Consider the following 24,199-nt stretch of genomic DNA (forward strand, 5'->3'; position numbering starts at 1 on the left):
CAGCTTTGGAACAGATGTTCAAATAATATGAATAGCAGGATTCTGGTTATGATTCATAGCGTAATCACTATTCGCCGGACAAACTGCCTTCAAAAGCCTCTTCTTTTATATTGTGTGACAGCACCACCATGTATAGCAGCAATCTGTCATGCATCAAGGCATTAATTTGCGAAACGATCTAAGAGTTATACTGTACAAGTATTGTGGGGAAGATTTATATTTACAGCAGCACATGAGGCAATAAGAGTATCCCTGCCTGCACTGGGAAACACAGGGTGACACAGCTAATTTATCTCAGCAGCATCATGACAGCTGGGCTGGGGAGAGTTTGGGAAAGGGGAAATGGTTCTGATGAATGACTTTCAGACTATGGCTGCTAGCTATAGCAAACAGTCTCCCAGTCCCCACAGGCCTGATGCCTCCGATTTGCTGCTCAGGGATATATGAATGAATGGCCCTTTGTGAAATAAATGGTCCCTTTCTGTTTGATATTTACAAATGAATCCTCCTTGGAAAACCTAATCCATCCATTTGTCTTATTAGTTGTAGATATGAGTTTCCTGTGCTACTGAAAACGACGTGGTTGTAATAAATATGCAGAATTAGGGGCTAATTTAAGAAATGTATTATCCGAGTGGCTAGGGCTGATTGGGTGGGATCCAAGATTACACGTCGTTATTAAAGAAATTAACCCAAAAGAAGAGATCTTGGGGGAATATTGCTCATTTGCCTTTAGAATGAGGTGAAAAGATTGAAGCCGGTCTTTTAATTTAAGCAGTATGTGTCGGAGCTATTTCCTGGCAAACAACAGATGAGCAAAGTGACTGTGTGTAGCTGACTTACAACATTTGCTGTTCACATCAATTATCAACTAACACCCTCATGTATTTCTTCAAAATATTATCCCGGCTTTGATTTTTGCTTTTTTCAGCATCAGTTGACTCAAGAATCCGGGAGATCCTCGGGAGATATCGTGTCACATTCTACTAATCTTATTTCAATCCCTGTCCAGTTCAAGAATAGTCTTCAATCACAGGCCTATGGGCTACTATTAAGCAGCATATTCTGACAGATTGAAAACAAATAAACAACAGACTTCTGTGTCTTGCCTGATGTTCAATATGTGCATTTTTTTTTTGTTCGGTGCAATAAAACACAGTATAACTTTTTAAACTGCGGGCAAGTGCAGTGTGTGTGCATGCCTTTGTTTTACCCTTTATGTCAGGGAGATGTCAGAAATGTAACAAATACGGGGCTAACGAAGAAGAGACCACTTTTGGTCTAACTGGCTGACAACTCCCAAAGAAAACAGACACGCATGCCTGCAAACACACTGGAAGATCGGCCAGAAAGGATAAAAAGGACAGTCCAAAGCTGCACGGTGGGCTGCACCTAAATGGATGTTTCATTTTGATTTCATTTTGGTCTGCAGTATAACGGCCCCTCTGAAGATACTGAACGTAATATGATGCCTTCAAAGAGAGTGTATGTATACTGTGTATGTGTGCAAAGAAGGTAGCAGACACACTAGCTAAGTGCTGGAATGATTTATTTGCTCTTTCCCCCTTAATAACTCCTGGTCTATAGCAGAACAATTACGACCTGATATAAACCTTTGAATAGAGAGGTGGGGATTAGAATGAACAAGGCACACATCCCCTCAGGCACCAGTAATTCTTTAACTGTTTGCTACTTCGATGGACCTTATTGCTGTTAAAATTTGCATCAGCTGTGGTTATTAGGTCTTGACAATGAATAATATAATCAGCCTGTATTGCTGTTGCATTGCCCAAATGCAACAGCAATACAGCTGCAGACACTGACTCATCTGATTCAAGGGTGAAACAACGACCATGCAATCAATAGACCTTCCACTAACATTAGCTCTGGACAGCCTGTTTACAATTTTGAGCTCATTTACATTGAAGGTAGTGCTGGTCTTGTCCAAAGTGTCTCACAGTGACTGAGTAGATATGTGTTTGGATTCTTTAAATAATAAAGTCTGCAAAGGACTGGATCTTTTGGTTGGTGGTATTGTGTTTGAGCAGCACAGGTGCTTCAACTTCAGTGTACAGGTTTTAATATTCCGCATTCAGATTGTATGTGGAATATTAAAGCCCGTTCTTTACATCACTGGGCCTACTTCTTTCCATGAAAAAACTTTAGCTGTGTGATTCAGACCAAGTGGGGATTAGTTACAAAATTTTTAGTAAGATTTGTTTTTCCCATTAGAGCTAGAAATTGGAGATAGAACAAACAAACTCTACTCTCTTAATTCAGACTGCTGAAGTCTCTTTTTTCTTTGATTGGTTGAGGATTTAAATTTTCATCCCTATTTCTCACAGAAGACATCTCTTTTTGGCCTGCTTGCTGGCGGATTGAAAATAATGATCATAACTCTTGAAAATTTTACAGAATAAATAGGAATCTAAGCACTGTATTGAGGCACAATTTAAAGCCAATTTTGTCCTTTCATCAATAGTTTCCACATTTTCATGGTAAAAAATAACTGCATGGCTAAACTCAAATTCTTTACTTGTTAGTGTTATTGGAATTGTGTTTATCGCAAGAAACTTTTGCAACATGCAGGCAGAATAATGTTCACAGAGGAGGTATTGATAGAAAAGTTTTTAAAAACATTTTTTGTAAGTTACATTTTTCATGTTATGGAATTTATTTAACATCAAATAGAATTATAATGTTGCTAAGACAAGTGAAAAAATATTTGCCAGACAAATATAGAAAATTGTCCTAGCCAAGTTGCTAGTTACACCCTTATGGCTCAGTAAAAATAGCACGGCAACCTCCTTACGATTAGGAAGAATCGCTGGTTGCCTGTTTTTTTGCAAATAGTTGTAGTGACCAACTGGTCGCCCAGAGGTTGAGGGTGTTGCTTGATCAACCTCTAAGTGCAGACTGACTGCAATCACTCTCAGATTGGTGAAGGGTTGTAAACAAGAGCAGTCTAATTTCTAACCACAGACAAATGCCCAATATGGCGCAAGCAATCTGAGCCAGCCTGCACAAATTAGTGGAACTTTGCTTTGCACATTGTGCCACCTTGCTTTGTAATGTGACTCAACGTCTTGCTAATTTGTTGTATTTTGGTTTCCCTTCTACATAAAAGCGAGGTTGTCAAGTGCCCATACTGTATGTCATTTTGCAGTTAATCCCTGTCCTTCAGCAATTACGTCACTATTTTTGAAGGAACTTCCAAATTTCTGTTCAAAATATATGAAATTGTGGTGGAACTCTGAAAGTAAGAAGATAATGTGAATTTAAAATGGCAATAAACTTGATCCCATTAAATCACAAAGTGACAGCACACTGACTCTGTCTTATTGGCATTTCATTAAGATTGCAACCAACTGTGAGTGGTTGCAGACCAGGTCCAAGTCTTCGAAGGAGCCATCTCAAAGACAATGAGATTGAAAGTTCATTGCACACTATCAGAATAATTTTGGTCAAGCCTAGAATGACTGTAGCATTTATAGTCTGTTAAATTGTTTGGGAAGCTGTCTTATCCCTTGTGGCCAAGAATTGATTTTTGTGCCTTTAAGTTCAGCAAGAAGTCCAATCGATGAAATGAAATCACATCGCGCAACATCTGTGTGACCAAGCCAGCATCAGCTGCTGATGGTGTGTCAGTACTGATATTCAATACAAAATAACAATATATAAATAAGTAAGTATAAAAAAGAAAAAGTCTTATATTTATTTCTCTTTCACACACACACACACACACACACACACACACACACACACACACACACACACACACAACACACACACACACACACACACATACACAGAGATACATGCATATATTGACAAGCCATGCACACAAATCCATTAGATGTCCTGCTGATTCTACACTCTCAAACAAAGACCCACCCAGTTCCCACAGGAGCCCTGCTGACCACGACAGATGCAGTCATCTATGAAACCCTGAACAAGAGAGAAACTGAATACCAGTTTGGCACAGACATGTTCTAGCCTTCAGGCATCCTTCACCACTGCACACACAGCGCACACAAAACCTTTCAAAAATTTATTTCTTGTGCTATTCCCTGTACTTGAACCCAGATGAGAACAGATGAGAGTTTGCAATAGATAATTATCCTCCCAAATGTATTGGTGCGGCGCTGAAGGTTGGTCTCCACGTGTATATACACACAATAAGAGCAGAAGAAAAACAGTGAGAGAGTGAGTGTCAGAGAATGAAGGGAAACTGCCCTTAAATGAACACTACCTTTCTCCTCACAGCTCCTCTGACATTCACGCTGTCATTTAGAGCCAAACCTTTTATTTCAGCTCTGCTATAAATTATAGGGAATAATCCTGTAGGAAGCCATTAAGGCCCTCTCATCAGCCTAATTAGCTACTTGTAAGTGGCTATTGGCCCTGTATAGGACACTAGTCATATGTCTTATTCATATATAATTGCTCCAACAAGACTGCAGTTTCCCTCATTTTAACATCATTAGATATCATTTATCTTTGTCAGAGAGTAAAGTGAAAGTTCTCTCCTTTCATTTATTCCACTTTAATGATTAATTCGTTTTGTGTTATGAAGTGCTGGCTGATATTGAGGAGAGGTAGAGATGTGTCTGTCCGCTTTAAAGGACCCAGGCTTTATATTCCATTGGAGTCTTCCGAACAGGGAGTAAATGCTGCTGGACCTCCTGTCGCCAACTTCCAAAGAAGACGGATGAAAAATTTAATTATAATTGGTGCATTTGAAAACACTGATCCATCACTCAGATAGAGAGAGATAGGACACAGTGACAGACTGTCATAGTGTTCCTCCTACTGGACTTTAGTCCTTAGTGTACAGAAACAGTGTGGCGTCTAAAAGGAGAAAGACAGTGAAAGGGAGAGAGACAGAGAATGAATGAGGGATGGGTATCTGCCAAGACTGTTAGTGCTGAACAAATCTCAGCTCATGTTTGATTTTGTAATATTTATTTTTTAATCCCTGCAACACACAAATAGAGTTTAATCCCTTAGGAAAATGGTGCTTTCAAAAATTGCAACCACTGTGTTTCCATTGGCAGCGGCTTTTTGCTTCTACACGAAGCTTAAAAGGGATAGCGGTCATTGCAGCTGAGTGACTCTGATGTTGTGCCGTAGTGGGAATCAAAGGGTTTTTAAAAGATGGAATTAAGCATATTTCTGAGTGATTTCTTGTAAAAAAGAAGAAAAAAGAAAAAAGGAGCAGCATGCTACATCTCAGGGCAAAGAACTACATAAAAGCCAGTTTAGGCTGTAAAATCATTGTATAACACTGCCCCCTTGTGATCACTGTTTGATTAAAATACTTTCCAGCAAAAGTGGGATCATTGGTGCTGGCATGCAGAATGAAATACTGTCTGAAAAGCCTTGAAAACAAAGTAGAAATAAGATGTATAAGAGCTGGAGTTTTAACAAACAAGATGATTAGACAGTTTTAAATGGGAAATATAATGAGATGTTTTTCAATGGTGAATTAGAAATGCAGCAAATTAAAATTTCTGTAACTCGCATAAATTACAGCTGTGGAGGAAATAGGGCAACAGCTAATAACGGACAAAAACGAAAGATCAGACAGTCATCTGAGTTCAGCGTTTGCATAAATATTTAATAGCCTGGTGCCCTCACCTTATAGAAGGGATGAAGCATTTCAACAGCGCTTGCCTTTTCAAACTCAGAGAGTGTAATGACCACTTTCAGACTGAGCCTATTCTTGAGATTAATCAAAGTTGTTTTCATAACCTGGAATTTGAAATGCATTATTGTGGCTCAATTTGCTCACAACGTGTCTGCGTAGCAGGGAGAGAGAAACTGCTAAATTAACACTTGGATGCACTGCAGACACCGATGAGGCAGTGTTTGTTGGTCTGTTGCTCCAGTGCATGTATTTCAGCAGAACGTACTGCATGTGTAGCTACTAATGAAACAGTCAAGCTCCAAAAATTGCCCTTAACTTATAAATAAATAAACGTGTATATATAGATATAAAGAAAATATGGGTACATGTTAAAAAAGTTCAGCACATATTCAGTGCTGCGAGTGATATATTCAATAAGTCTTCATGGGTGGAACAAATGGCTACTATGCTTGTTATTTTTTTAACATAATTTGTTACCATCCCATTTATCACAGCATACGGTTTAAGATAATTACATCACACTTTCACTGATACAATCTCTTCCCAGCGGCTGCACGAGTTAAGTGTTGCACTATAACAAGTATTTACAGCTCAGAGCCAGATGGGGCGGCCAACTCTGCCATTTCATTTTCCTTCCTCTGGGAAAAAAATAAATAAGAAAGATTCCCCACAGTTTCTCTGCCTTGCTTTCTGTCTGTGGGATATTCAGACTGATGCTCTTGAGGAGACAAGAGAAGGGCGTAACCAGAGCCAGTGAGTGAGCATTCTGTTGACAATGCTGAGCTTGGGAGAAAGTCAAGCTGTATCTAATGGGCTCAGGTTGGAGCAGGAAGCAAGGATTTGGATCACTGCTCCGAGGGGATCTCACATTCTGCTCTGGGTCAGAAATGCCGCAACCTGAGCCATCTATCTGGTGGGGCAGTAGCCAAGCTTCGCTTTTGACCCAGCCCTTAGCTGGAGCTCATTACAGCACTGACGCATACATTCAGTTCAGATGCAAAAACACTTGAGAGAGATGGTGGACAGAAAGACAGAATGAGAGGGGGAATGGACGGAAAACCTCAGAGACTGAGACAGACAGAGAGCAATCAATCATTTCACCTCCTCTTCTCAGTTCTGTCTGCAAGGCCATTAGTGGCTGTTTAGGAGAAATAATAAACAAGGAGAAGCAGAGGTTCAGGGACCACTGATGCTGCCAAATGCCACATTACGCAAAATAAATACACTACTGGTTTGGTCTTCGGAAGAAAAGGAAAAAAAGAAATATATTAATGCTTCTAGTTAAGTGAGGTTTTTTTTGCTCTATTGATACAAACAGTGTCTGCCAGAAATACAGAGCTAACGCGTTAGTATTTATACCTCGTTCTTGATGTGTGATTTGCAAATGTAGAACTTCATTTTTTCTTTTCTGTTAACAACTTTTTTTTTTACTGCTTCACCATTTTTGCTCGACCGTTTCCCCCAGCTCCAACTTAGTGCTTTGATTGAGCATTAATATGCTAAGCATTTGATTCTGATATGTAGACCCAAAATGATGCAAACCATGCTAACTCACTTAAAGCTTGCTCACACACACACACACAAACACATGCACACACATTGGTTAAGTATCTTATGGGGATACTTTGCCTAACTGCTGGTTATAAAACCTGTCCGTGAACAGTCTCAAAGCAGCACAGCACATTATAAATTTTCAAAGCGTCTACTTTGGAAACTGAGTGACAAAACAATGAGCAAGCACTGGTTTATAATTGCTGCATAAAGCACGAGCTGAAGGAGCAATCAATGATTATATTAGTGGGAGGCTGGAAGACACAAGGGTTGAAGCTAAATTGACAATGGTTATAATTAGTCCTATTAGACGTGGCAGATAAATGATTACTTGTCACTTGTGTTAGTCAAATTTTCAACCTTAATGCTGCAACATGCAACAACATGCTTGTTATTGTCAAAAACAGTATACAAAGACAGCAGATATATATATATATGTATATGCTGTATAAAACAACGTACACCCCTCATTGTTATCACTCACAATCTCACACAGCTTTCTGTAATTCACCCACATGTTATTAAGTGCTTTGATGCATTAATGTTATTGACCTGAAACGGCACGTCCAACTTTATTATCTAACTTCATTTCGCAACATACATAAGACCAGCTGACAACCAGTAAAGCACTTTCTCGTCTTCCTCTCAAGCACAACTGAAACAATGCTTACTTAAGGAGGAGTATGTAAGAATGGTTGAAAAATATAGTTTTATAAAACATTATTAATTGTTCAAAATAGATGTTTTAAATACTTTTCAAGATGACTGCTTTTAAAAGGACAACAGTGCTTCTTATTTGATTATAAGTCTGTTAAGTACTTAATGCTGTGATTGATGGTATTGATGGAACAGCCCATTTAATTTAAAGTAAGAAATAATGGGACGAAGAATGAGTTTCGAGCTACACTCAGGCAATAAAATCTGACATTGAATAAACCTGCTCATTGACTTCCTTTAATGCTAATAAAATGGCAGACTGCACTGCAGTTGCAGTACTTTGTTTTTTAGAAAGCGTATCAGTGGAGGATGACAGCTGGCTCTACTTCACTTCAAGGACAGTGGCCATAAAGGCCCTTCGTTTTCCATTTGCTATACTGACTCCTTGACCGGGGAACTTCTTCAAGTGTGGGAGGGGTAAGACACTGACTCCTGCATAAATACATGTTGGGTAAGATCTATAGTCTGCTGTCAAATTACTTTTTTTGCTCTCTTTTTGTGCAAATATTAAGCCATGCTGCCTGTTTGTGTCAACATGCTCAACATTTGCCCTCGTAGCGATGGAGAATTTATGACAAAAATACCTCTGTATGTTTACAAGGGAGGTATTATTTTCCTATTCTTCACCGTGGCAACAATTGTGTCTCACTGCGGGATCACTAATTTCCTCTTGATTGCACACACTGCACTTAAGAAACCCTAACTTACTATTCGCCCCTCCACGTGAGGCTTTTCCCTGATGTAATAAAACATTCTCATCCTTTTATTTATCAGCCTTTACCTCCACATCTTTACCATCCAAGATGGTAATTTTTACAACTGATGTGTGAGTTCTGGCTGACAGGATGAAGTCCTGTACAGCTCTCCACATCTGAAACAGATAATCCCACAATATCAGAGCTGGTGTCAAGGTTAATGTTGTGATACTCATAATAAAAGAACAAGACAAAACAAAACAAACAGTCCTGTTGATGCATCCATTTATTCTTCCTTTTCGAGCCAGTTTGCTTCTCTCTATCTTTTAATCTTCACTGTGACCAATAAATACATGTGTTTGTTACAGTTTGCATCAACAGTCATGTTTTTGGCTATAAAATCATATATCTGAGCAAAGAACTGCTAATGATTACTAATTTTCATGATGATTTGATTTGTATTTTCTCTGTTAGTGTCATACCCTTGTAACGACAAGCTGGCATGCTGTTCTTCAAACACTCTTTTTTTGTCCAACAGCTCAAAAACTCACCAATTTAATAAGAAACATCAGTAGGTGAATCCTTTTCACTTGAAAAATGAGTCACTGACTAATTAGTAAAAGCTGTACCTTTCAAACATTTTGTGTCCAAGAAACACCCAAAGGGCAAGCCAAAATTTCAAGGCACACCTGTGGTCACATCTGTGCAACAGAGCATCTCTGCCATCAGACATATCATCGGTTTTACACGAAAAGCAATCTGTTCCCTCCTACCCAGTGTTTCTAATTCTCCTCACTATCCATCAGGACGCTTAACTTGTCACGCTGTAATAACTGCACAAACATTTGAAGCAGAGTCTATTTTTTACATAATAGATTTTGCCTCTGAATTTGCACCAATCCCTAAGGCACAATATTGTTGAAGTATTTTAACAATTAATGATTAAAACAAGCTGCACATTAATGAAAACAAGAGGTTGAATAAAATAGGAAAAAAAACACATCGTAGAAATGCACTTACACATAAAGTAATTGCCTCTCATGTAAGTCTAGTACATCCATTAGCAGTCCACACAGACCTATCCATAACTGCGCAAAGGTCAAGCAAATCAATACACCAATAGCTGAATAACGTCAACACTACTTGGCAATTCAGTATTCTACTTGTGTGCAACCACGAGAGAACAAAAAGGGCAGCAGCTACAAAACCAAAAATTCAGGGAATGCATGTCTAGCAAGACGTTTCCTCTGGGCAAAACAACGATGGCCCAAAGTGCCTCTTTAATTCATTAGCAACAGCTGTATGCCAAGTTTGCCACTTTAGGTAATAGGACTTGCTCATGTCTGCTCTTTTCAAAAAAATTTACAACAGACTTTCATTAAGACAGACGTGCTGACTTGGAAACTCCTTTTCATTTACAGCAGTGACTTGGGGTTTAAGTAGCTGAATCACCTCACTGCAATAAATAAACACTTTCCTCTGATTCAGTTATTTTCTACGATCTCCTCCTCCGTGATAACGCCTCTCCAGGCATAACAGTTTGGAGTGCTAGCTTTTAGTGGATGCTCCTATTTTATCAAAATAAACATTAACAGAAGGCTTTGATGAAACCCGGCAGTCTTTCTTATTTGCTTTTTGAGAATTCAGCATCCCTTGATACAATATTAACAATGAATCAGAAGTATCAAGTCAACCAGATACACATAGAGTACCTTGCAAATATATGGATAACATGAAGTACAAACTTGCACTGATTATTTCCAAGTCAGAATCTGACGGTTCCCAAAAAGATTAATATTTTGAAACTATTTAAAAAAAATCTTGCCTTGAGGGTCTTGGATTAAATTACCTCTGTGAAGCTGTCGGGGCCGCATTCTATACCTCTGAAGTTACACTCCAGTAGCATTTCCTCCATGCGATGTCGAGTGCGGTTGTAGAACTCATCCATACTGAAGCGAGAGCCCAGCGGGCGGTCTGGCTCTGGAGCCAGGGGAAATCCTGGTGCCATGCCTTCTTCAAAGCCCAGAAGAGGACCCATAAAGATCAGGTCACTGTAGCTCATTTGAGACTTTCGTATGAAGTTGTAGTTACATACAGTTACAGCGGGAAAGGTCATATTGTTTGCCACTTTTTCGTCAAGCATTGTAATATAATCATATTGGAAGTAGTATATAACCCTGTCAACTACTTGATACATGAAAGCAGACAGTGCTAAGGTGAAGACCAGTGCCCACAAACCCTGGCGAAAACCAAACTTACTGTCCTCTACAAACACGTGGTTAGCTCCGTGAAGCGAGCAATTGCCAAAAAAAGTGGCGAGGTCATCTACATCGCTAACATTATCCTCCTCATCAGTGCAATCATCTACCTGACTACACCTATCCAGGCATTCCTGTGAGTCTCCATCACTATAATGTTTCTTTACCCGCTTGTAGTGGTCGTCAAAACCATCGCTACCATATCCCCTGCTAGGTTCGTCATCAGCAGAAAAGGAGATGGTGCACATAATTCGGAGCGGCATGGTGAAAGCAGTGAATCAATAAAGCTGAAGCCAGAAGTCTAAGTCCTTAAAAAACTCCCAAAATACTGAAACAATGAAATGATTCAAGAAGAAAAGTATTCGTTATTTGGCTACTGATTCAAAAAACACTGAGCTAACAGGACAAATATGGTCCCAAAAGTCATAACAACTCCTGAATCAAAGCGAACAAACAATCTAGGCACTCTGGTTTCTGCCATCCACACCCATTCAGAGATGAAGTGAGATGCCTTGCTTGGGTTTGTCCTTTTGTCTTGGGGGCAGATCCAACCCTTAGACAATTTCGAAAGAGTGAAGAAAAAAGAGAAGAAGAAGAGGACGGAGGAGGAGGCTAAAGAAGGTGAAGCCACGAGAAGTATAGGACACAGAATACTCCCGCTGGGCCCGGCTACAGGTCACTGTGCTGGGGCAGAGTTTCACCATTTACAGGAAAAAAAAGGAAGTGTTGATGCAATGGGGGAGAGAAAATGTAAGAGCTAAAGCACTGAATAGGCTGATAAATTTTTGCTGATTGCACTGTTTGGACTGAACTCACTCATCCTCTGAAAATAAAACGATCTCAGCACAATTGTGTAATCAAACGGAAATAATACCTAGGTATTATAGATACAGTACAACTGGAGCTAAGCAAAGAGTCAGTCATTAGAATATGCAGTGCAGAGATCAGTGGGATTGCAGTAGGATTTGTGTTTGCGATGAGCTTTAAACCAAATCAAGATTTTAATAAAAGTAAAGAGAAAGGCACGATGCTGCTAATGTGTAAATGCTCCTTTAAGAACAATTTGAGTGAGAAGGTAGGCAGTTTACGTCTGATTCCAGCTCAAGAAATTAGCAAACACCAAGGAGAGAAGTCAAGGAATTTAATCAAGACTTCCATTTGCCCATTGTTATTTCAATCTAATGCCTCATTTTATCAACAGATCTTACTCAAATTACATACCCCCACATAGCTGCAAGCAGTTCTGTGGAAAGCAGATTAACTGAAAGCAAATATGTAGAAGTCGTGAAGAGAGAGCGAGAGAAAAAACATCTCAGATGGAGGCTCGCATTATTGAATATGGTGATAAATGCAGATTCCCAGAGGTGGTGTTGGTTGTGATATGAAAAGGAAGTGTATGAGACCGAGCCATCTGTATTGATCCACCTCCATTAGACAGCTGAGATTATTTTCAGAAACATGTTGGTGCCAGAAAATGAAATGGTAGATGCATTTAGGGGGATGACAACACACTTTACAATAAAAACCTACACCTAATGGTACCACAGGATACTTCAAAGGAATAGACACACTAAACCTCTAAAACCAATGCAAAACACATTACCTCAACTGATTCGTTGCGTAACGCCTTACCGTAATGTGCCAGTCTGATTTAATTGGAGGAAATGTAAATATCAAGTGAACAGTGTGGATAAGGAACAAGACTTCTGTGAAGACTGTCTAAAACCCCCCCCCCCCCAAACTATTGATGATAAGAGAGCAAACCACAAAGAGTTGCAGCTTTATGCAGGAGGCTGCTTGACATAGCAGACCCTGATGGGCTGTGGTTCTTGAATATTTATTAATGATCACTAGATAGCCTCCGGTATCAAACCTGACCTAACAAGAAGGTCATGGAGCTCCCCCAGCTGAAGTCTCTGGGTATTCAGTGAAGTACTACTGCATGAATATTCACAAACACTAACGCCTTAGATTTGGAACGAAATGCTAAGTTGTGAAACTGTGGAGAAAATTAAATTGTGCAACAGCAGTGCAGTGACCCTTTGGATAAAATAAGTTGAGCCTTGTGTGCCAAAATATTTTAATTACTCAGTCTACATCAGTATAGCCACGCTGACAGAGTTACAATAAATCTGTGTTTGTTCTGGCGACTATGCTTTCCTCAAAATGGATACATCTTGATTGTCTGGCTCCATTTTTCACCATTTGTTTCTCCTTTTATGTCGTTTTATTCCTTCATGTTTGTGAAATCCACTAGAGGGCAACAGCAGCACATCTCATCCTGTAGATGTTCCTCAGGGCTGAAGGTGTCATCACAAAGCATCAGAAAACTCGATTGGCAACATTTTAAGAGCAAGAAGATACAAACTGTGAAGCCCAAAGTACTTTTTATTTATCTTTTACATTTTTAGATCGATGCCATTCCTTGGATTATCTGCTTTCTTTCTCTTTGTGAGATTTTAACTGGAATAGCTAAAATGTGACAACGCTCCAGCTAAATTTCTCTGAATGAATGAACGAACAGGTTCAGTGGTTGGCCAATATGTGGGGCCCAGTTGAAATCTGATTTAAAACCTTTGGGGCTTGTTATTTCACTGCTCCATCTCTCCACATTTCTTCTTGTCTCTTGTGCATTACATTTCTGAAATAATTCTTAAAAAGATACCCCTCATTCTGAGATTTTGTTTTTCTAACTTTAACTTTTCAGGGAAACCAACTCTATGTTTTCACAAATGAAAACAAAACATAAACATTTCCATACATTCTTGTGTCAGGTCAAAAGATGGCAGTGTTGAGGTGCGAGTGTTCGCTGTCACTGCTACAGTATACACCCCTGGGGTAGGATTTCAACAAGGCCGTGCATTTCACCATTGTCGGAGTGAGAAGAGCGCAGGGCAGATGAGAGGAGAGGTTTTAATGCTCCCTTTCAAGTTCCTCTCACCAGCTCCGCTTACAGCTAGGATCGACCTGGCGTTGCCATGGATACATCGTAGCCGTCAGCAAGAGAGGATGCACAAAGCCCATTACTCAGAACACGCATAGTCACACATGTACACACATGGACTCACACATGCAGAGAAACATACCTGCTTTAAAAAAAAACACCCCAAAACAGAGAAAACATGAAGCAGTGAAAATATCCGCACTTTCGCTTTCCTTTACACACACACTCACACACTCGTTTTCATATCTTCGTGAGGACATCTAATTGACATAATGCTTTAATAGTCCTTTACCCTAACCTTAACCATCAAAACCTAACCTAACCATAACTTAATTGCAACACTGACACCAAAATCACATTTTGAGCCTCAAAAATGCCTTCAAACTCGTGGGGATGGGCATTTTGTCCACATAACTGACTGTAGGTCCCCACAAGTATAGCGTCATGCCAATTTTCTGTCCTCATAAAGATGTCTACACATGTACACACACACATACAGTGGGGCAAAAAAGTATTTAGTCAGCCACCGATTGTGCAAGTTCCCCCACTTAAAATGATGACAGAGGTCAGTAATTTGCACCAGAGGTACACTTCAACTGTGAGAGACAGAATGTGAAAAAAAAATCCATGAATTCACATGGTAGGATTTGTAAAGAATTTATTCGTAAATCAGGGTGGAAAATAAGTATTTGGTCACCTCAAACAAGGAAAATCTCTGGCTCTCACAGACCTGTAACGTCTTCTGTAAGAAGCTTTTCTGTCCCCCACTCGTTACCTGTATGAATGGCACCTGTTTGAACTCATCATCTGTATAAAAGACACCTGTCCACAGCCTCAAACAGTCAGACTCCAAACGCCGCCATGGCCAAGACCAAAGAGCTTTCGAAGGACACCAGGAAAAGTATTGTAGACCTGCACCAGACTGGGAAGAGTGAATCTACAATAGGCAAGCAGCTTGGTGTGAAAAAATCAACTGTGGGAGCAATCATCAGAAAATGGAAGACATACAAGACCACTGATAATCTCCCTCGATCTGGGGCTCCACGCAAGATCTCATCCCGTGGGGTCAAAATGATCATGAGAACGGTGAGCAAAGATCCCAGAACCACACGGGGGGACCTGGTGAATGACCTGCAGAGAGCTGGGACCAAAGTAACAAAGGTCACCATCAGTAACACACTACAACGGCAGGGAATCAAATCCCGCAGTGCCAGACGTGTTCCGCTGCTGAAGCCAGTGCATGTCCAGGCCCGTCTGAAGTTTGCCAGAGAGCACATGGATGATACAGCAGAGGATTGGGAGAATGTCATGTGGTCAGATGAAACCAAAGTAGAACTTTTTGGTATAAACTCAACTCGTCGTGTTTGGAGGAAGAAGAATACTGAGTTGCATCCCAAGAACACCATACCTACTGTGAAGCATGGGGGTGGAAACATCATGCTATGGGGCTGTTTTTCTGCCAAGGGGACAGGACGACTGATCCGTGTTAAGGACAGAATGAATGGGGCCATGTATCGTGAGATTTTGAGCCAAAACCTCCTTCCATCAGTGAGAACTTTGAAGATGAAACGAGGCTGGGTCTTCCAACATGACAATGATCCAAAACACACCGCCCGGGCAACAAAGGAGTGGCTCCGTAAGAAGCATTTGAAAGTCCTGGAGTGGCCTAGCCAGTCTCCAGACCTCAACCCCATAGAAAATCTGTGGCGGGAGTTGAAAGTCCGTGTTGCTCGGCGACAGCCCCAAAACATCACTGCTCTCGAGAAGACCTGCATGGAGGAATGGGCCAAAATACCAGCTACTGTGTGTGCAAACCTGGTAAAGACCTATAGTAAACGTTTGACCTCTGTTATTGCCAACAAAGGTTATGTTACAAAGTATTGAGTTGTATTTTTGTTATTGACCAAATACTTATTTTCCACCCTGATTTACGAATAAATTCTTTACAAATCCTACCATGTGGATTCATGGATTTTTTTTTCACATTCTGTCTCTCACAGTTGAAGTGTACCTCTGGTGCAAATTACTGACCTCTGTCATCATTTTAAGTGGGGGAACTTGCACAATCGGTGGCTGACTAAATACTTTTTTGCCCCACTGTATACACACACAAACTGACAGACTGAACTGATGTCTGATGAGTTCTGATAATTTATGTAAACCTTATTAATCTGACTTTAGTCAGGCTTTGAAGAGAGGAGGGGAAAGTCAAGATGACAAAATAAAGATATCACAAAAAAGAGCTGACACACCAAAGCAACAGTATTACTTGCTCAGAGGCAGTGTTCAATCAATATCCAAGTATTCATATTCCTGCTTTATTGTCAGATTCAATGGATTCGGCATGCGGAGGAAAAACAAAGAACGAGTAAACAAGAACCGAGCTGGTCCATTCCCACAAGATGCTGGGGCAGAGTGACGCCAAGGCCAAAGGCAATGATGCTGTTCTCTATAACACAATATTCTGTCTTCACCTTTCAGCTGGGGGGACTGCTATCTGAAAGAGATAGTGTTATTCGAAGAAGCTCCTCTGCTCGGAGGAAACAATATGGAGAGAACAATGACCTATTTTTTTAAGGGAGCTGCTGTTGCCAAACAACACATTTCTCATTTTTGAAAGTGCAGAGGTGGCTAAAAGTAACCTCATGACCTGTCATACAGTACGACTCATAATAGGAAAATCAGTTCTGTGATAGACGGAGCTTGACTCACAATAGGAGACAATGCAGTTTAGTCATGTTTACAGATAATGGCTTTTTTAAAAAGTCTCATGAGGCTAACACGTGTCCTGCCATCACTACCTATGATGGAAAACTCTAAAGATTCTTCCATTTCTTCATATTTTTCTTCCAAACGTCTTCCAGACTTTCTTGTATTATTTTTAAAGTGGTCTCGACCAACCGTTCTCAGGGGTTTCTAAGGTCTTTCAGAGTTTTTCTTTGGCAGCTTTTTCTCTCATTTTCAGTCCAGTTCTTGTGCCAGACTATTTTCAGAGGAACATTTTTTTGTTTGTTAATTCACTGAAGCACTGACCTATAAATCATTAAAGCATAAAAGTGCATCTAACTCAAGAGATGAACCAGTGTTGTGTCTATCCATTTCAATTGTGCCTTTGATACTTTGTTATCAGCAGCCTGTTGCAAAAAACAAATCTGTTGCTGTTTTTTTTGTTCAGTGTATGAAAAATTCCAGAGATATGAAATGACAGTTTGACAGGCATAAAATAGTATTTTGGCATCTACAAGGTTATTACTAAAAAAGCTACTGAAGCTTGAATGCTTGGCATATCTTAGCATGGTGTGACGTCTCTCCTGAAAAAAATCAGAGTACTAAAAAGTTTGAGCAAACTGGACACACAGCAATATATAAGAAGTGATAGACTTAAAGAACTATTTGCAGTTGTTGAACAGTATCTCAAAATAATTTTCTTGACACTGGACCTGAGAGATCATCCAGCCTTTTATCCAACACCTTAGCTACTGTTCAGCTAAGCCTCATCAGAAATGGTCGTAGCGGAAGGGTGTTGGTCAAAAAGCCATTCTTTCAGATGGCAAACAGGGAGAAAAGGCTGAGGTATGCAAAGTTACACAAGACCTGGTTTGAAAACCAGTGTAAAAACTCTTGATGGAGTGTTGAATGCAAATTTGACATTTTTGGTTCAAGTTGTCATCAGTATATACAGAGCAGATCAGGAAAGAGGTAGAGCAGTGAGTGTCTACAGCCTGTCTGTAAAACACAGTGGAGCCTCTGTGACAGTTTGAGACTTTATTCCACCCAGTGGTGTTTGAGAGCTTGTCGAAATTGATGGAATTACGAACACAATAAAGTGACATCAGATTTTGATTCACCATGTAATACCATCTGGTGGCAACAGCTTCATGTTTCAGCATGAAAATGATCCCAAACACACTGCTAATGCAGTAAAAGCATACCTGGATAGAAAAACACAGAGTGAAGCACCAAATACCTCCACATTACCGAGGCAGTGTGGGATCATCTTAACAGAGAAAGGAACAAAAGGGAGGCAGCCTCCATAGAAGAGCTCTGAATGTCCTTCAAAATGCCTGGAAAATTATTAATGAACAATACTTATAAAAATTACGAGAAAGCATCATGTGTTGGAGAATCAATGTGGTCGTACCAAATGCTGACTTTCAAGCCCATTATACAAACTGTGTTTTGTTGTATATACTGTGTTTCTGTGTATATCTGGACATGTTTCAACAACTCAGGGCACCTATTTCCAATTTTCCTAACACAATCTAAAGAAATGAGGAAGGACTCAAGAGCTTTACACAGCATTGTAAAATACACATACACATTTTGGGAAATGTGTATGTGTATCTTTGGGTGTCTGAAAGTGAGAGTGGACACAGTTTACTCACTACCTTCTGCTTTCAAGCAATGGCAAATCAGAAGAATGGTGACTTAAAGAAAGGTGGAATTAAAGGGAAAGGAGCTAAAATGGCTTGTTTTAATGAGTGGATTAAACGAGGCGAAGAACCAAGACCAAGTGTAGGACAAATACGGATTATTTTAACCTGTAAATCAAGCAAAGCCACACTAATTGAATTAATGATAAAAAATAGAGAGGTGAAACCAAGCATGCCAGGTCTACTTTAAGTAAAATAAATAAAATATATAGCAATAATAATCAAATATAGCGATTATGTGGTTTGGCTACTACAGCAATAACTCAGAATAAATACACTGAAGGCACTAAGCGAGAAGATTAAAGCAGCCTTTGTAGGCAAAAGTCATAATGACACAATATTAATAGATAACAAGCCGTGTCTTTTAAACCTGACGTCATCTAAGAGCAGATTCGGGGAGGTTGTAGATTCACTGGTGGCCTCACAATCACGGGTGCTGACTAATGAGCTTTTATGAGACGAAATGTGGGGAGCTGCTGTTTTTCAGTTTACTGTGTGTTTGGTTTTTCCATCGACACGCAGGGCCAATCTCCCCCTTACAAAATCGTCAGTGTTTGAAAGTTGTTTTAGCATCAGGGAATTTTATTACACCTGCATACCAGATTTTTTTTTTCTGATTCAGCACACCTCCACACCTTTCTATATGAAAACCATGAAAATCAGACACTGTAGTCATTGGACAAACTAACTGTTACACAATTATAGGTCACTGAATGTTTGCTTTGTAAAAAGGGTGTCTGTAACTGTTAGCATCTCTCTACTTCTGACCCAGTGTATTTTTCTGGCCTACAGAAACCTGTGGTATCACTGTCCCATCCTCCCACTCTCTTGTTCACTTTGTGACTCACAGTTAGGAAACAAGACCACACAGTAACCTACAATATTTGTGCCTCAAAAGTTTAGAGCAGGGGGAGCAGTCTGGAACAGTCTGCTGCCTACATTTGTGCATTACTGCGGCGTATAAGCTCACCCTGGGTGTACAGTAACGATACATATTGAAAGTGAATGCATTCGACTAAGGTGCAAAAGATCCCTGGTTTGAGACTGTGAGAAGGCACAAATCGCCTTTCTGATCCAACCCACTGTGCCAAATCAAATATGAGGATCATCCACGAATAGGTGAGCAGCTGAAAGAAGCTTATTGTTTTTTATCAGTACATATTCACCTGCCAGTACATATAGGAATCCATTTACACGAGCAAGTCTATTTCACTCTATGAAGTGAAGCAGGGAAAAAAGTGTAACATGGAAACTGGGGCTGCACACACAAGTCTGCAACAGCCATGATGAAGGTGGAACACAATTCAGTTGAAGTCGATGTATATAGAATGTAACAGCCCACAACCCACCTCACTTTCGACACAGCATCAGTGCCAACTAAAGCCTTCAAAGAGAGGTCCCTTCTGGGTCTGAGTTTTACTTTCTTCTGACTATTTCTCTTCCCCTTCACCCCTTCAACTGCAGCTCCTTGGACTACACGCTGACAATGAAGCAATGCAGACAACAAAGGAAGGAAGAGGTTGCTGCTCAGTGGACAATCTGAAGAGGGCTTTCATTGTGATGCAGACCAAAATCAAAGACACCGGCAAATATTTGTTCATACGAGAGCGAGCTCCATGTGGCAGTGACGGCCCTGCATTTCAAGTGGTGTTGATATTTATGACATGCTTGAAATTCACACTAGGTAGTGGCGGGTATCTAATAATGATATGCAGCTGGCAGCAGCCAGGCTGCCAAGTACTTAAAGTGTGAAAAAAAAGACTAGACTGAAATGGACACAGACAAAGCTAAATTGTTAAGGTCGAGCAATTAGCGCTGGATTGAAGCTGTATATGGATGCCAGATGGGATTTTAACAGGAGCAGACAGTTGGAATCAATAAAGACATCATATGTTTGCTTTTAAAATCAATGGAATTCATAGAAGCACCAGCCTGTTCAGATCAAAGTCGAGAGTACGAGAGCCTCCTTTTCCCTCTGGTTTTGATTGACATATCAAACGCAGCTGGGTCAGAGGGCAATAATTGTGGCTCGCTGATTGTCTTGCTCTCTTTTTTGTGGCACCAGGTTCCCTCTGAATGTGATTATCACTTTAGACTAACCCATTACCTCAGCGCTGAAGTCTCCTCTGTCTCCTGTTTCTCCTTTTCACCCATTTTGAGTCAGCCTGTGCTCGTTCTACCTCTGTTTGATTCATTCTGATTCCATCTCATCGCTCTCCTAGTTTTACCTTTCCCCGTCTGTGTCCCAGTGTTACAAAGATGAGTACCAGAGGGTAAGCAGGCTGCCTTTTAACACAAGAGCCAAGAGGCATGCAGTTATCAAGCAGAATGGTTTAAATATGTCACTTGATGGCATTTTCATGAAGCAAATTCATCAGGGCAGACCCAGACTCACACAGCTTTGGGATCTCAAGGCTAATATCAGTGATTAGTCAGCCTGCGTTGAAGACCTCCATCTGCATCATTTCATAAGTACCAAAAAGTGCTTGTCAAACTCGCTCGGTATGCATGCATCGATTTAGTCCACACTAAAGCCTTTAAATAGCCAATAACGCTTATTTTTGAAGTCATCTTGCATGTATATCACATAAATATGCTGAGGTTGTGGTCTGAAAGTCTGGGGTATTTTCTCTGGCTCAGACATAATGTGTCCTTGTCTGTCTTGCCATTACTGCAGTCTGACACCAATGCAAATAATTCACAGGAATTATGTGACAATCATGACATTTGCTGTCTTGCTTCCTTCCCAGATACGCAGCATTACTTTTTTTCAAAGTCTGGGAAAAAAATGTTAAAAACATTCAGCTAGAAACTCGGTTGTCAGCGAAAGATTTTCATTACTCAGTATGGATTGCGACTTAAATTTCCTTCAAGCGACACAGCATGAACACTCTTGGTTTTGCTCTGATTGAAAGGAGATGGTAGTGACTGAAGCCCTCAGAAACAGCAAGGAGTTAGCTTGGCAATATATTTTTTTTCTCAAAATAACTCTGTGAAGTTTTCCCCAGCAGATTTTTTGGAAGCCAATAAATTATGGAAAACTGCAAGTCTAACTCATTAATGCAGATTCACAGCTTTTCAAAAATGCAGCAATTTCAGCTCAAACTCGTGGCAAATTAGATATATTCGAATGTTATCATACATATTCAGTTTAACCTTTTCTTTCCTCTTTTTTTCCCCTTTCTGTGGCCATTAAGATAAGATAAGATAAAACTTTATTAATCCCTCAGGTGGGTTCCTCTGGGAAATTCGGTTTCCAAAAGCACAGCACCGACAGAATATTACTACAATAGCTGTCACCTACAGTTAGATCCATAAAATTGTTGGACAAAGACAAATCAAATAATCAATATGTGATTGAAATGCAGAGTTTGTTTGGGACTCAAAGTCATTTTGACACATAGTCCTGCATTTTCACAGGATTAAAAGTAACTGGACATAATTTTAAATACAAGGATTTAATACTTAGATGAGCATCATTGACTGTCAATTACTGCCTGAACCTATGGACATCACCAAATTAGATTTCCTCCATATTCACTGTGAAGAATGTATGATCGTCATTGCAGCATTTTGGTTCAATCTTATCAGAAAATGTAGCCCTGTGCTAACTATCACCAGTCACATGAGCAATAAACACTAGTGATCCAGTTCCACTGGCAACTTTACATGCCCCCATGCCAACATTGCTTCCATTATCTGTCTATTTGAAACAGAGCATAATGCGTTTTTTATCATTGTGGTGAAAGCTAATCTTGGTTTCATCTGTCCAAATATTTTTTTCAGAACTATGCAGGGTCTTGTAGAATTTTAATCTGCCCTTCTTGTTCTTGAGTGTAACCTGTGGTTTGCACCTTATTTTACATTCATGAAGGCCTTGACTTGCCTTGACTGTAGACCTTAACAATAATATGCCTACATCCCTGAGACTGGGTTCTTGACTCAACTGGATGCTGTGAAGTATCTAGTCTACTATCCAGTAATGAATTCTGTCATCTTTTGCAGTCTTTCAAGCCTTTTGGTTTTGCTGAGCTGGTCAGTGTATTCATTCTTTTTAACGATGACCGTGATAGTTGAATTTTAAACTCCCGACGTTTTTGCTATCTTGTTCATAGGTTTACTTATTTACACCTAAAGATATGCACTATTCTTTGGACTTTATATTTAAACTTACAGCAAAAACCTTAAAAAATACTAATTCAACACTGTGAATGGACTTCAGACATTTTATCTGCTTTGTTTGTTATGAAACAACAAGGTAGCTGGTCACAAAAGTGCTTGTCAGTCAATTGTCTAATTCATTTCAAGCCTCTGAAAATGGAGAACTGTGCATAAAAATGACTGTAATTCCTAAACAGTTAATGCCAAATCTTTGTAAAACCACTTAAATTATAACCGACAGCCTGCACTTCACTCAGATATTGACTGTTTGATTTAAATCCATAACTACAAAAATTGTGTTGTTGTGACACAGAGTGTGAACTTTATGAGGTCATATTGAGTGCTTGGCAGATGGTGCAGGTAATTATTTGCACATGTTTCAGTTGTAATGCAAATGAAGTATGAAAAAACACAAGATTGGAAAACCAACAAGAACAATAAACATTGCAATTAAAAGAAAAAAATTCCACTAAATCTTTAGAAATTTCTTTTTGACTCTATCACCACTGACTTTAATGATAACACAGTAACACCATTATGTCAGCTGCTAAAATTATCATTGTGTGAGTCAGAGTCAGAGCTCAGCAGTCAGCAGCTCGCACTGGCACTCAGTTTAATCACTCATGAGCTGGAACACACAATGCTGCTTTAACCAAGGCCAGAGAGCAAGCGAGGCAGGACACAGATATTGTGGGGCGCATTAGTGTTCAACACATCAATGCATTTTTGAAAGCAAGCACATGCATGCTGTAAAAAAGCAGTGAGGGTTTTTTTCCCCTGTCAGCTTTCAGTCTCTCATACAGAGACGTGTGGAAACACACATGTAACAGCTACTCCAACACTGCCACAAAATGTGCAGCCAACAAACATTTTCTCCTTTTCCACTTCCATTCTGCCATAGATGATGGGCTGTCAACTGAGGCCAGATTCAGCTGTTGCAATCACACATGAATATCTCAGTGTAAGGACCCGGTGCATCTGTGTACCCAGTTTAGTATTCTGCACCTCTGGAGAGCAGGAGCAAGGTAGGGGAAACTGGTGGGGGGAAAAAAGGGAAGGAGGGAGGCCTGTGGGGAGCAAAAGCAGTGTGAGGGAGAAGGTGGGAGCTAGATGCTTCAGCTTGGATCTATTTGTCATGTCAGATAATATGACAAGTGCTCCAAGGAGGAGTTTATAGTAACTAGATTATTGAGGGTACCTCAATTTATTTGCAAGACTTAGAGAGCCAACACTCACAGGAGCCTGACACACTCATCACCATTTAAAACAAGATTGGATTTCGTTCATTTGCTAACTGGATTATATTGTATCTTCTAGTAAAATGAAAAATTTGTCAAGGACGTGGATGGTTTGGCTAATTGGGGTAGCAACAACCACCGTTTTTGATCTCTGCAGTTCCACAAAGAGGTTGTTAAGCAGCCTTAGACCTGAAGGCTTTTATATTCTAACTCTCCCAGCTATCCATCCATCTATCAGGGCCATCACTAATCAGCATATTGCATTACAGGATCTACTATCTTTAAAACATAATGCCAGGTCCTAAATTTGCATGTCTTGCAGAAGGCATATCAATTTCCCTAAGCAGGTGGGTGGAAGGTTTGAGTCACATTTTAATCAACAAACCTCTGTGTCCTAATGAGGCTATCCCTGTACAGCTGTTTGTTCTTCTAAATCTAACTTCTAGGCATGCCTCAGACAAAGAACAGCATCATAAAATGGAAATATGGTGGCAAGTTGACAAGGGAATAGTTGTGCTTTAATTGCAGTTACATTCAGTATGAGAGGAAAAC

At 40.0% G+C, this 24,199-nt stretch overlaps 1 protein-coding gene across 2 annotated transcripts in view; it reads right to left on the reverse strand.

Moving 5' to 3' along the window:
- asic1b (acid-sensing (proton-gated) ion channel 1b) overlaps nucleotides 1–24,199 on the reverse strand; it is a 181,375-nt gene that overhangs the window by 48,463 nt on the left and 108,713 nt on the right. The window contains exon 1 of one of the 2 annotated variants that reach the window (XM_004547619.3): nucleotides 10,463–11,357. The exons of the other annotated variant lie outside the window; for it this stretch is intronic. Within the exon in view, the coding sequence (XP_004547676.1) occupies nucleotides 10,463–11,134 (672 nt within the window). The 5' untranslated portion in view covers nucleotides 11,135–11,357. Of the gene's footprint in view, nucleotides 1–10,462; nucleotides 11,358–24,199 lie in introns of those variants that run through there. 2 annotated transcript variants of the gene reach the window in all.

Source organism: Maylandia zebra, linkage group LG5 (genome assembly GCF_041146795.1).
Source record: "Maylandia zebra isolate NMK-2024a linkage group LG5, Mzebra_GT3a, whole genome shotgun sequence".
In the NCBI taxonomy this organism is placed as follows: domain Eukaryota; kingdom Metazoa; phylum Chordata; class Actinopteri; order Cichliformes; family Cichlidae; genus Maylandia; species Maylandia zebra.